General features: G+C 39.2%; 1 protein-coding gene across 2 annotated transcripts in view; it reads left to right on the top strand.

Moving 5' to 3' along the window:
* The window catches only part of glceb (glucuronic acid epimerase b), a 32,267-nt gene extending 19,999 nt beyond the window's left edge, over nt 1–12,268 (top strand). For both annotated transcript variants that reach the window (XM_008337190.3, XM_008337189.3), the window contains 3 exons: nt 2,003–2,248; nt 6,875–7,167; nt 7,425–12,268. In XM_008337190.3, coding sequence (XP_008335412.1) covers nt 2,003–2,248; nt 6,875–7,167; nt 7,425–8,156 — 1,271 coding nt within the window. In that variant the 3' untranslated portion in view covers nt 8,157–12,268. The remainder of the gene's footprint in view (nt 1–2,002; nt 2,249–6,874; nt 7,168–7,424) is intronic.
* The last annotated feature ends 971 nt before the right edge of the window (nt 12,269–13,239 follow it).

Genomic DNA, 13,239 nt, shown 5'->3' with positions numbered 1-13,239 from the left:
TGTTCGCAACCTCCAATTACTTTCTGATGGTTTCTTCTCCTACAGAGCTGAGGAAACACATCTACGCTGATATTCACACGCCAACAAGACTGTATTCTTAGGCTATTAATTAAGCCCCAGACTCTTTGCTGTATAGCACTTCAAATCAGCAAACATGTACACCTCTTTCCACTTAGCATATTTTCATAGGTGAAAACAGCAGTCTGTTAATTGGCCTGGAACAGTTGGAGAAACCTCAGGACTAAAACAAGGGCAGGACTTTTTTTTTTCTTTTTCTTCCCGTGCTCCTGTTGCCAACAGAAAGGTGATTTAATGACACCCTGAGTATTGTGCATGTACAAGCACAAGTGTCATAATAACATTTTACAACACTCCACTCTTTGGTTGTTGAGCTTTTAGCTCAGTTTGTTAGAAACACCAAGCTTAAATTGGCTACACCACTGTTTTTTGGTTTTATTTGAAAACAAATTTCTGATATTTGTTTTGACCTCACATTAGCAACGACATTGATAGCCCGTCAAAGAACATGCATAGAATTTTTTTTTTAAAAAGGACCCATTACTCTGCAGCAATTTTACATTTATGAAACAACAGTGCAGAAGTTTTTTTTCCCATACATTTATTATGGACAAATTAACTTGCTTTAAGTCAGATTATAAGATTATAGACTGCTGTATTATTGTCAATTGTCTAATATAATCAAATTGGCCTTTTGTGTTCTGAATCTATGCAAACACATATTCATAATATTATAATAATAACTTAAATGGCTCCAAGAAAGTAAATATTTGTAAAAGAACGTCTGATAAAAATATAAAATTAATGCAAAATGATCTAAATCTTTGCAAATATTATTTCCCACAGTAAGTGCACATCCAGAGAAAACTGCTGAATATTCATTGCGCCCACGCTGAATAATTAAAAAAAAATTAAATATGATGCTAAAATGTTTAACTGGTAGAGAGCAGAAACCTAGTTTTAGAAAACTTACAATCCAACTCGGTCATCTGGTGTCATGTAAATATGTGGAGGCTCAGCCATCATTTTCACATGGATCACTATTCTACATTATTCTGTGAGCACAGCACTGGGATGAATTGTTAGAATTTTGACAGTCATTTGTCTTAAGTTGTCTGGAGGAATACCAGTGTACTGACAGGCAGCGGTGACAGTCTGTCTGAATCTTCGTAGGTGTGGGTTCATTTCTGTCCATTTAAAAGTATATATTATTCTGAATAATATACGTTTAATTCAAATTGCTGTAGATTTTGTATTTCAACCTGGCATTATTGTCCTTGAGTTTTTGCTTAGAGTTTTGACATTTGATCTTAATCACAAAATATAAAATGTTTTCAGAGGAGAGCACAGCCTGTGTTGACAGATTTGCAGTGAAAATCAGTGAGTGAATCAGTGTGAGTGTAGAAGACACTTCATCAAGAGCCTAAATCTGAGTGTATTATGTTCTCCTCAGGGTTTGGTTGCACATTTGCTCTCTGTGTCACACAGTCTTACAGTGAACCATCTGTTTATCGTGTCTGAGCTATTTCAGTAAATTAGCCCGAGTATAAACAAGACTGCTTACGTTTCTATCATTTTCTTCTCTAAAAATCTTAGTATTTCAGCAGTTATTCGTACTCTCACTGGTCTTATCTGAATATTAAATATTAAATGTAGTTATTGTAATTTGTATTTGACCTCCTAAAATTAATTGCAATTCCTTGACTCATGAGTAGATCAAGAAACAAAATCATTGTGTCATCATGTAAGTCTTACCCTCGGACTAAACATTCTAAAATCTAAATTTAACACGATCTATTTAGTCTAATGATTGTGCACCAGATTTAAGGAAAAAGAAAAGTGATCTGATCATGAACTATGATCTGTCACTGGAGACAACAACAATGTTGTAACAAAATTGCATTTTTCTACTGTTTATCTTCTGTTTTGAATTGACCACGGTGTCATTTGTATCAATCTCTGCTCATCTCTCTTTGTCACCCAGGTGTCCCTCTGTCTACTCAGTGGGGGCCTCAGGGCTACTTCTACGCCATCCAGATCGCCCAGTACGGCCTCAGTCATTACAGCAAAAACCTGACGGAGCGAGCACCTCATGTTGAAGTCTACGATACAGCCGAGGACAGGGACAGCCGGGCGAGCGCAGCTCAGTGGAGTGTGCCTAAAGGTTGTGTTCACAGCCGTGTCTATGACAACACCAGGTTCACCTCTGTGCGTCAGTTCAGTGCTCCAGGTATGTAAGTGCACAGGTTCATCAGTAGCCTAGAGGAAATACACTTTCTCTGATTTAACAGTGACCGAACAAGGTTCCATATGTAGCTCCATACCAGGACAGGGTGATACTGATTGGTGAGTCACAGTCCGAGAATACCAGCAGCCTGTATAAGGTGACAGTGGACACACCACGTAATGTACACATCACCGAGAAACTCCACAGGAAGCAGAGAATCAGCATCACCTGTTCATTCTATTTTATTTTCCAACTCACACGTCATCACATCTACGTAAGTTAAATGTAGAGTGAAAATTCCAACCAGCAATATGAGTCATTATATTGAAATTCAATATTTGTTAGTTTGGTGGTATGACTTTTTTTATTTTATTGTTTTGAATATAGTATTTATATAATCTGTAAAAAGATGCAAACCTAAATATTTCATTTAGTTGCACAGAAATTTGCTTTCATAAATCAGCTGTAAAAAGATGCAAACCTAAATATTTAATTTAGTTGCACAGAAATTTGCTTTTATAAATCCTTGAAACAAATCGATTCGATTCACTAGGGACACAGATGGAACCTGACAAACTTTTAACTTTTGATGACAGAGGACTGAAGGCAACAAAGTGGAACTTGCAGCAATAAACTATTTAAGAGAAACTGTTTGAACAAGAGGCACAATCCCCAAAACAACCAGTTTGCTTGTGCATTTTTATGCAATCTTTTAAAGTTTATACCTTGGAGAGCAATTAAGCCCTCACGCTGGTTGTTGTTCAAGCCTTTATAATCAATACTTTACTGTGGGGGTTATTCCCCAGTCAGTGCAACATCAATGATAGTTGGAACCAGGTCATATTAGTCAGCTGAGTCCCTGGTCTATTTCAGATACAGTTAAAGTGGCGTTGTTGTCTTTAGGACACCCGGCTTTGACAAAACCCCTCAGACTGTTGGTTGATGCCAAGCATGTGGTCCAGGATTACAAAGGCACAACTGTGTTTGTTTGAACCAACCGACCTGCCTTCTCTCAGAGAGATTACTTTCGATTATTATCAAGACGGAGAGCTAGTTATGGATCATATTTTGTGAACTGATAATTCACAAAATGTTATTTTATTTAAACCATTGGAACTGATAATTCACAAAATGTTATTTTGTGAATTATCATTTGTGTTTTTTTTTTCAATTTATATTTTCTTATTGTAGGGTTTTTGCCAAAAACATTTACATTTAGAGTTACTATAAATACCTGCTCACCTGTGCCTGTATTTATTCACATTTCCAGCCACACCTTTCTCACAATGTTCAACTTACAGCGGCTGTTAATGATAATAACAATCATAACTCCATATCTTCTCACCAGGTCAGCTTTACATTATAGTTACAGTATTACCATCATCCTGGTCTGGTCCACAGTTGTCTTTCAAACATGTAAAAAAAAATTAAATTTCTCTTGAAGAAAAGTATGTAGGTCATGGTTGCTAGCTTGCTAACACTGCAATAATAACTATGAACCATGGTGACAAATTAGAATTAGAAATTAGAATTGACTTATCAAGTAACAAATGTGTTCAGCCTTGGGTGAGCAAAGACCAAGCGGTACCCTTTGAGCTGCATGTGGGGAACCGTACCAACCGTAACAAATGTTCCTAAGAAGTTATAAAACCCATAGAAAAATGTGGCTTAGATTTTCACCTCTAAAACCTCAGAGGGCTTTTATAAAATCTGGGAAATACACAGTGGTGACTTTAGACTGCCTTCACTACACGATCTGCTTGTATTTCCAGGACGGCCTGTCTCTGTCTGTTCCCTATTGACCGGCTGTGTCTGCTGTAACTCTCCCCTCCTCCCATCTCTTCAGGTTTCTGCTGCTCCTCACCATCCATGTCTTGTTTCATCCTTCTGCAGCTTCTCTCCGTCTCTACCTTTTCATTTAGCTGCAACTTGTCAAACCCTGGCTCACACTTTCCCTGACGTCGTCATGTTTTCATCATCCCCCTTCAGCCTTCCTCTGACACTTTTCATATCCAGGCTTCAGTCTTTAACCTCTACACATCATCTATATTTCCTCCTACCTATTATCGCCGTTCAGCTCTTTTGTCTCTCCTACATGTGACAATCCGATTCCCTGATCTATTATGGTACTTACTCGGTTTCAGACCTTTTATATTTATATATATATATATATATTTATGTATATATATATATATATATTTATGTATATATATATATATATATTTATGTATATATATATATATATATTTATGTATATATATATATATATATTTATGTATATGTATATATATTTATGTATATGTATATATATATATTTATGTATATGTATATATATTTATGTATATGTATATATATTTATGTATATGTATATATATTTATGTATATGTATATATATTTATGTATATGTATATATATATATTTATGTATATGTATATATATATATTTATGTATATGTATATTTTGTTTTTGTATTTTTCCCTTTCCATTCGCATCGCTGACACCACTCCCTCGTTGTTTTTCTTTCAACTGCTCCTGGGCTGCTGCAGTTGAACAGCCCTCTCAAAGCTTCTGACAAGCAGATCAATTTTTGTCCCCTGGTAATAACCTGTTCTCCACCATCTGTACATAAACTCACTGTCCTTCTCTGGGGACTTTTTATTTTCAAAATCTCCTCCGTTGCTCTCTTCATGGTTCAAAAGTCGTGTTAAAATTATTATTCACTGCATGCAGATGTATTTTGGTAACATCTGTCACCAACTACAGTGCCTTTGAAATGTGTTGACAATACTAAGGTGATGTTATTTTTTAAAGCTGGTCATTTGCACAATTCGTGTTGCACTGACACTATAGCTATTTAAAATATTTGGTAAAAATAGTCGAAGCTATTTCAAGAAGAAATACCACTCCTTTAACACCAACACTGGCTCTTCATCACACATCTCATTTATGGCCCTGCATGTGCTACAGCAATATATCTGCATATATGTCCTCTTATAAAACATTCATTTTATTTAAACAGACATCATTCTACAGTTATTTAACATTAGTTTGTAGTCAGGTCATTAGGGTAAAATTTAATATGAACCTTGTCAAACATTAAGATGATGATTTATGAAAATACAGTCAACAGAATATATAAATATTTGGTCCCATGGTTGGTGAAACGTCTATAATTCATCACTGTGTCCTTTGGGAAAATGTAAATGTTTTTTCTTACTGTTTCAATTATTAAATGGATGGAGATTAAATGGGGAAAATCAATAAATATCAAAATATACAATTGATTGTGTCTGGACAAACAACAGTTGTTAGAGAAATCCTTCCCCAAAGCTTTATCTCCTGGATGTGCCTGGAGGGGGTGAATATGTACCGTACACGGTTGCACCGTCACACTGGTGGTTGAGATCAACCCACAGGCAACACATGTTGAACATGTTTTTATTTCAAAAATTCAGCAAGCAGGCCAGATTCACAGTGACATGTATTTCTAGCTTCATGTCATTTCTGTCTCCTGCCTTTGTGCAAAGCAGTCAGGGAGCTAAGGAGCAGAGAGGAGGTGGAATCACCTCCTCTATATTCCCTGCTCATCCTTTATTGATGGCAGAGTAATCACAGGCCCAGCGTACAAATCCACTTACTCTCTGCATTGCCTTGAGTAATGGATTTATGAGTGCATTAAAGAGCCATAGTCGTCCAGAGGCCCCTGCCAGGCTGGCTCTTTCCTTTATTCTCCTGCTGATCAACTCTTTGTGTTTCACTCCACCTTGTCCAGCTCTGCTTTTCCAGTCTGTATCTTGTGATATCTCTTTCTCTGACTCCTTTCCGCCCTTTCCGCTCCTGCACTGGCCTGAAGGGCACTCGTGCAATCCATCATTCCATTACACTCCTTTTCCTTCCTCACTCCTTCCCTTTTTGATTTTCTCATCCTGAAGATGAGGGAAAGTTTGATCTTCTTTTTATACCAAACCACAAGGCAAATCAGGAGTTTTTTTTTAAAAGGTTTTAAGTGCTTTTAGTTTTCACAAGAACCTAAGACAACAACTGTTTGAGAAATGATGGTGGGTAAGAATGCAGAAACTGCAGAAATGACTTGAAACTAACTCTTTTTTTCCCCCTCTTTGGTTGATGTTAATAACATGTTTCATAATGCTACATTAAGGTCTCTTCTTCTTTTTTTCCTTTTCCTTCCTGGTGCTCAGTCCTCGCCGGCACATCTGCAGTTTTTGCTACGTCTCCTTCCAACCTTGTCTCCATTTCTCATCTGTTTTTTTCCACAGACACAAAGGCATGGCTGTTATAAAAATGACAAGATTCTATTATTAAAATAAGACTTTGACCTCAAATCATCCCTAAAGCTTTGAGGCTTAAACTAAAGTGACTTTTAGAATAAATGTTGACTTCATGAGTAAAAGACTCATCATAGATAAATAAAAGAGATAGACAAATGAACTGACAGCCTAAAAAAAGGTTTCAGGGACTGTGCTAAAAACAGATCAAGACCATCAGTCAATCATCTGACTTTCTTAATTTAGTCAAATAGGGTTTTTTGGGTGGGGGGTTTCTTCTTCTTTTTATGCTCTCAAACATACTTTGAAATGCATCCCTTCCTCTATTCTGTCCATCACACAGAGTCATCAGAAGGCCTGTCTCTCCAGCTGGGTAACTCCAAAGACTTTATCCTTAGCTTGGACATCAAGTTTGTCTCCAATGGCAGCCTGTCTGTGATCCTGGAGACCACAGAAAAGGGCCCGCCCTTCACCATCCATTATGTGACTAACACGCAGCTCATCGCCTTCAAAGAACGGGACATTACCTACGGCATTGGGCCGCGAACCGCCTGGAGCACTTTGACCAGAGATTTGATCACTGACCTCAGGAAGGGCGTGGGCCTTTCTAACACCAAGGCTGTGAAGGCCACAAAGGTCAGCTTGTGTTGTTGAATGGTTCCCAATGAGTGTGTGTTATAACCACAGTGAAGATACACTCTGTTCTTATTCCTTTAGGTCGTTATTTCTGTTCTAAATGTTCTGTTCACGGTCAGTCTAAATGATCTTGAAGTTAAATAGTTCAGTTCAACACTGAACTATGTTTGTGTAGTAGTAGCCAGCTTTCTACCATATGAAAATAATTGCACCTTCTATGATTATTTGCTGCTCTATTAACATGGTTTCCCTTTCAGATCATGCCAAAACGGGTGGTGCGCTTGATTCTCCATGGGCGTGGCTTTGTTGACAACGTCACCATCTCCACCACGGCCCACATGGCAGCCTTCTTTGCTGCTAGTGACTGGTTGGTGCGCAACCAGGATGAGAGAGGTGGGTGGCCCATCATGGTCACTCGCAAACTTGGTGATGGCTTCCGGCCCCTGGAGCCAGGCTGGTACTCAGCCATGGCTCAGGGCCAAGCCATGTCCACACTAGTGAGAGCTTACCTCCTCACCAAGAACCAGCTTTACCTCAATGCTGCCCTAAAGGCAGTAGGACCTTACAAGGTGCCTTCAGCGCAGCACGGGGTCAAGGCGGTCTTCATGAACAAATATGACTGGTATGAGGAATACCCCACCACCCCAAGTTCCTTTGTCCTCAACGGTTTTATCTACTCCCTGTTGGGGCTCTACGATGTGACTGAGACAGCCGGGGAGAAAGTGGGCTGGGAGGCGGGGCAGCTCTTCAGCCGAGGTATGGAGTCACTGAAGGCCATGCTTCCGCTGTTTGACACGGGGTCTGGGAGCATCTACGACCTGCGTCACTTCATTTTGGGCGCAGCGCCCAACCTTGCACGCTGGGACTATCACACCACGCACATCAACCAGCTGCAGCTGCTGGCCTCTATAGACAGTTCTCCCATCTTCAAAGATGTGGTCAAGCGCTGGAAGAACTACTTAAAAGGGATTCGGGCCAAGCACAACTAAGCCAACTCAAATCCACATACATCACGGAGTGGAGGTGCCGCTGCAGAGCAGTAGCGTGCTTGGAGAGCTGAAGGAAGAATTGTGTTTTTAAAGTAGGAGAAGAGTTCGTTCAGCTGCAGCACTCAAATGTCAAACTCTTTGCTGTGTCGTAGGTTTTATATTTCCTGCAGAACAAACTGTAGCTACCCCACTACTGTCCTTTAACTCTGGTGTTAAACGCACAGGCTTGGTGTGCACGGCTGCACACTGGTGCACATCCTTATGATTTTAGAGAAGGAATAACTTCCTTAAATGAACCCACATTTCAGACATATGCTGTTGATTTTATCTGAAATTCTAATTTTCTACAGATTCACCTGATATTTACCAAGAAGAAAGATAGGGTAAAACTAATGTGTAAATAACATTATATATAAATTATGAGGTGACAATTGCCAAAAAGAAAAATCCTTATTGATGTTAAATTATTTTTTGAGCAACACAAATGCAAACATATTTCATTTTCAGAATTTCAGGAAAGTTTTTTTTTTTTTTCAATTAGTTTTTAGATGAGCATCTTAACATGGCTGTCATCCCTTTACATAAGAAGACTGAAGTGAAGAGTGACGAGAGCAGTAGCTGAATGCTTCCAACCCAGTAGCTTCCGGGACTTTTCTAAAAACCGTTGCTAAATGTATGAATAATACAGTTATTTAGGTGAGTTGTTGTTGTGCACAGTGAGCTTGACTCCTTTATATTGTTTGGTTTTTTTCCTATAAATATGTGGTAATGAGCTGTGTGTATGCCAATGAGCTTAAAGTCAGCTTTTAAGAATGTTTACCTCAACCAATCATAATCGATTTCAGTAAAGTCAGCGGATAAACCACTCATCTCCAGGCTTCTGTTGTCCAGCCATCGTTTCACTGTCAGAGTTCAGATGTTGCTGCTTTTGGTGAGGAGATAGTAACTGAATTAAACAAATCAGCAGTGAACCACCAGAGGGCGTCTCAGCCAACGTCAACTCTACGAATTAAAGTCCAATAGAAAATTAGCATTAATTAAGTTCAAGCTTAATCAGTATAATTTTTAACATGAAGATTAATCATTTTCAGACTTGAATAAATTGCCACACATGAAATTTCTCATCCTGTTTAAAGGGAAAAAGTTGATAAAGTCAGTGGAAAAAAGATTATCCACCAGTGTGGTTACTGGACCATCTTTACAGTTTTTGTTGTGACGTGTTGGGGGCAATATTCTTCAGACTCTGTTTCCAGAAAACTACTAATTTATAAAAAAACAAAACAAAACAAAACCTGTTCATTAGTCAGGCAATAGTTGAAGAATCCACATGAATTACCACAGATTTTGGTTCTGTTGCATACTCGGAATCGTACCAACCTTTCAGATCAATGCATTTGTATGAATGTTTAAATCTGATAGTCCTTGGCGCTGATGCTGCTCTGCTGCTGATAGCTGCGATGCTTTAAGACGACACGCTGTTTGCTGCCACTCTCAGCTGTAACTTAAAACCAAAACAGAGCAACGCTCGGTCGCAAAGTCATTAATAATTCACGTGCTGTTGTAGAACTGCCACGACTGATCAGTCCCGCTTCACGTTTGAGTTCAAGTCATTTGGGATTGCACACGTTCACCACATCACACGTCCTGCCTGTGGATCCTAACCGTGTTGATTCAGCAGCGACGGTCCGTCAGCTTCAGCTAATGATGAACAAGAAGCGTCTGGGTATTTGCTGAATATCCGCCGCTGTCACCCTGGTCTTAATTTTATACCGAGAACCAGTTCACATTCTGCACTCAGCTCCACATACAGAGTATATATCTTCTGTCTGAGGCTGGTCGATGATGTTATTCATAATCTTAAGTGTTCTGATTAGCAGCTACAGATGTAAATGAGTCAGCAGCTTTGACTAATGACAATCAGTGTGTGCACTGTCCCTAATAAATTCAGACAGAAAAGACCACTAAACTTTTCTGCTGACACTGCTGCAGTGTGAAAAGCCCCTTAAAGGAAATTGAATGGCAGTTATTTATGTCCATAACCGTCTTGTGAAAGGCTCTCATTCTGTCAAGTCAAACTCATCTTCTCCTCGTTTAGATTTTCACCACTCACTTCATCTTGTTCTTTTTTTTCCCCTTCCTTTTTTTCTGCCTTGTTTTGTCTTTGTGTCCTCAAATTCCTTCTTCATCATGAGATCATTTTTTATCTGGTTTAATTTAACAAGAAACTAACGTGTTTTGTCATTAGTCTTCTTGCCTTTTCCAGTGTCTCTTTGTCTTATCTTCCTGTTGTCCTCTGCCTCTTCTTTTCCGTTGTTGTTTTCCATGCTTATTTCCACTTTTAGTCCATTTTGCATCCATTTATGATCTTCTTGTTGGGCAATGAAGATAAATTTGGAGATGAAAAAACGTGTTTTAGTACAGTCGGTAAAAACTGCCCTGTATCACTACAGCTGCTGCTGTGCTGACGGTGCTGACGGCTGATAAAGGATCAATCCAAAGTGATTCCTATCTTCTTCTATTTCTCCTCCTTTTTTTCCTTTGTCTTTTGGCTCCTCCCCTCAGGGTGTTTATTACAGCTAATCATCTGCCTCCATCTCACCCAACTCCTTGTCTCCCCACCTTTTACACCAAACACAATGTCCTTCTCAGCATCTACCACAAATCATCTTTGGAGTCTTCCTCTGCCTGACAGCTCCATGTGGAGAAAACACAACGGTTATAATATGAAATTCATCATAAAATTACAAATTTTGACGAATGCTAATTGCAGCATTTGTGTTGTTAAGAGTGAGCAGCAGCAGCAGCATCAGCATCGTCTGAGCTGCAGTTAAATCATCACAGCATTGTTTAATCGTCAGGTAAATTCTTAGCTCTCAGCTGATGCAGGTGAATGAAGTCTGTCCTTTAGTCTCCGCTGACCGTTGACCGCTCTAAGTGGAGACTGAGGCTTCACCCAGACTCTAACAATTCACCTGCCTAATAGGCCTGGAGCTCAGGCACAGTGGAGTAGCCTGAGTCAGGGATGAGTCAGCATCAGCTGCCGTCACACTCTCACAAACAAAACATAATGGAGTGTTCAGCGTCACGAGGCCTTCCTTGATCTGCTTCAAAGATTAGTAATGAGCGGCAGAAGGATTAGTGCCGTATTTTCTGGGTTTTATTTTAAAAAAAAAATGTAAACGTGGGCTGGTAAAACATTTTTTTCTCACTGTGTCCCTTACGGTTTGCCGTACATCATACACAAATAATTACATGGCACAAGGTAGGTTTTTACCTAGCTTTGTTTTTTGAATGCTCTATGATTTTGTTTTAATGTTTCTTTCCATTTGTTTGTGGTTTAAAGGGAACTTCCAGGTTATTTAAGTGTTGTTTAAGTGTGTAGGTGAATGCAGTTGCCTGTGTTGGGTGAAACCAAAGTCATTGATTCAGCTTCTTTTAAATGTGTATATTTTTGCTTCTAGTCTGTATTTAGTGTTGCAGATGTTTCTGGGATACTTTGTTTTTTTTAAGAAGAGTAATTTTACATGTAGACGAGATGGAAATGAAACACACAAAAAAAGAAAGAAAGATGGGGTCGTGTGCGACCAGAGTTCAGCTTTTTGGTAGCTTCTGTTTGAAAGGGAAATGAGCCAAATGCTGCGAGTTCTCCATGAAAACATTTGCTTCGTGTTTGTGTGTTTTCTCTATTTTCTCTAATTAATTGTATCCAAATACATAAAAGCACAACTGCCACCACCATCACAAATTGCTTTTGAATCATATTTTCTGCTTTTTGAGGACAATGTGCAACGCCTTCATCAAGAAGCTGCTATTATTGTTCACTGTGTACAAAAGTTTGATTTTTCTCCACGTCGGTCTTTGTGCTCTCCATCAAAAGACTCCAACATGTGACCTGCTGAGGTCAAATGTGATTTATGCAATAATAGCCTGTTTACTGGGGGTCGTCACACCACATGTGACCCACAGCAGATGTAGAGACTTTGCAATCAAAGCACAGTGTGCAAAAGTGTTTTTTAGCCCAGGAAAGCGATGTGTTTATATACAAAGTCAATCTTTGTGTTTTAAGATTTTGCTTATTAAAGGGTGTAAAAAATAAAATCATTTTTCTTAAACCTTCTGTTTCTATTTTTTGTTTCTATCTTCTGTTTCTATAGTTTTGTCTATTTTCTGTCTTTCTACAACGTAGACTCAGCCTTGTTCCAGTTTCAATAATCTGCCTACACTTGTCTGTCCCTCGTCCTTTCTAATGACTCAAAATGTACCACAGAGAAAATATGGACCAATATATATGTAAATATAATCTTTGAATCTTAAGAATGTATTTTTAAATAGATACATGATGTCACGGAATTTCTACCAGTTTTAATTTATTGTTACCGCAGTATTTTACTATTTTACAAACGGAGACATTGTGCGCTCATGTGACCCCTGGTGGTGTGATGTCCCAATTTATCTCCATGCTCTCCTGCAGTCAATGGTCAGTCTCATTATTACAGAAAACATGAGACTTTTCATCAAAAAGTCCATAGTCCAAAGTTTCTACAGGGAAACAAACTACTGATCTTCCGCCTGTAAGGCAAGAGCACTAACCACTCTTTCACCGTGTGGCCCAAACCTGGTTATAGTCCACTTCAAATGTTTGTCCAAGGTGCTGGTATTGTCTCTAAAGCTGCTCCAAACCTGGCAGAGAAAGTCCCTGATCCCTCCTTTGTGACGCTGCTAAAAAGAAACACAACAGCGATTAATATTTTATCTTAATTAGTGCTGCTACAAACCAGTGAGAAGGAGCAGAAACACCCGAGGAGCAGCAGCTCTTGCCACCCACTTGCATTTTTCATTACCTTCTGGCACTTACACAATCCTGCCGTAATTCCCTGCTTTACAGCTACGCACCTCACCCCACGTATCGCAGCCCTCCTCCGCTCCCTGACGTTAATGATGTTACTGCACCTCCTCTCTGTGACTCCGTGTCTCCCAGGCCTGTAATTAACCCAACGCCAAACCAATAATCAGTCTCTTCTTCATCCTCTGTGCTGTCTTCTGCTCTCACAAGCCTTGGAGACAGCCGTGATGACATCACAGA

This window comes from Cynoglossus semilaevis, unplaced genomic scaffold (assembly GCF_000523025.1).
Source record: "Cynoglossus semilaevis isolate Cse_v1.0 unplaced genomic scaffold, Cse_v1.0 scaffold1507, whole genome shotgun sequence".
Lineage (NCBI taxonomy): Eukaryota > Metazoa > Chordata > Actinopteri > Pleuronectiformes > Cynoglossidae > Cynoglossus > Cynoglossus semilaevis.
The sequence above is the reverse complement of the archived record's forward strand: the minus strand, read 5'-3'. Positions and strand labels throughout refer to the sequence as shown.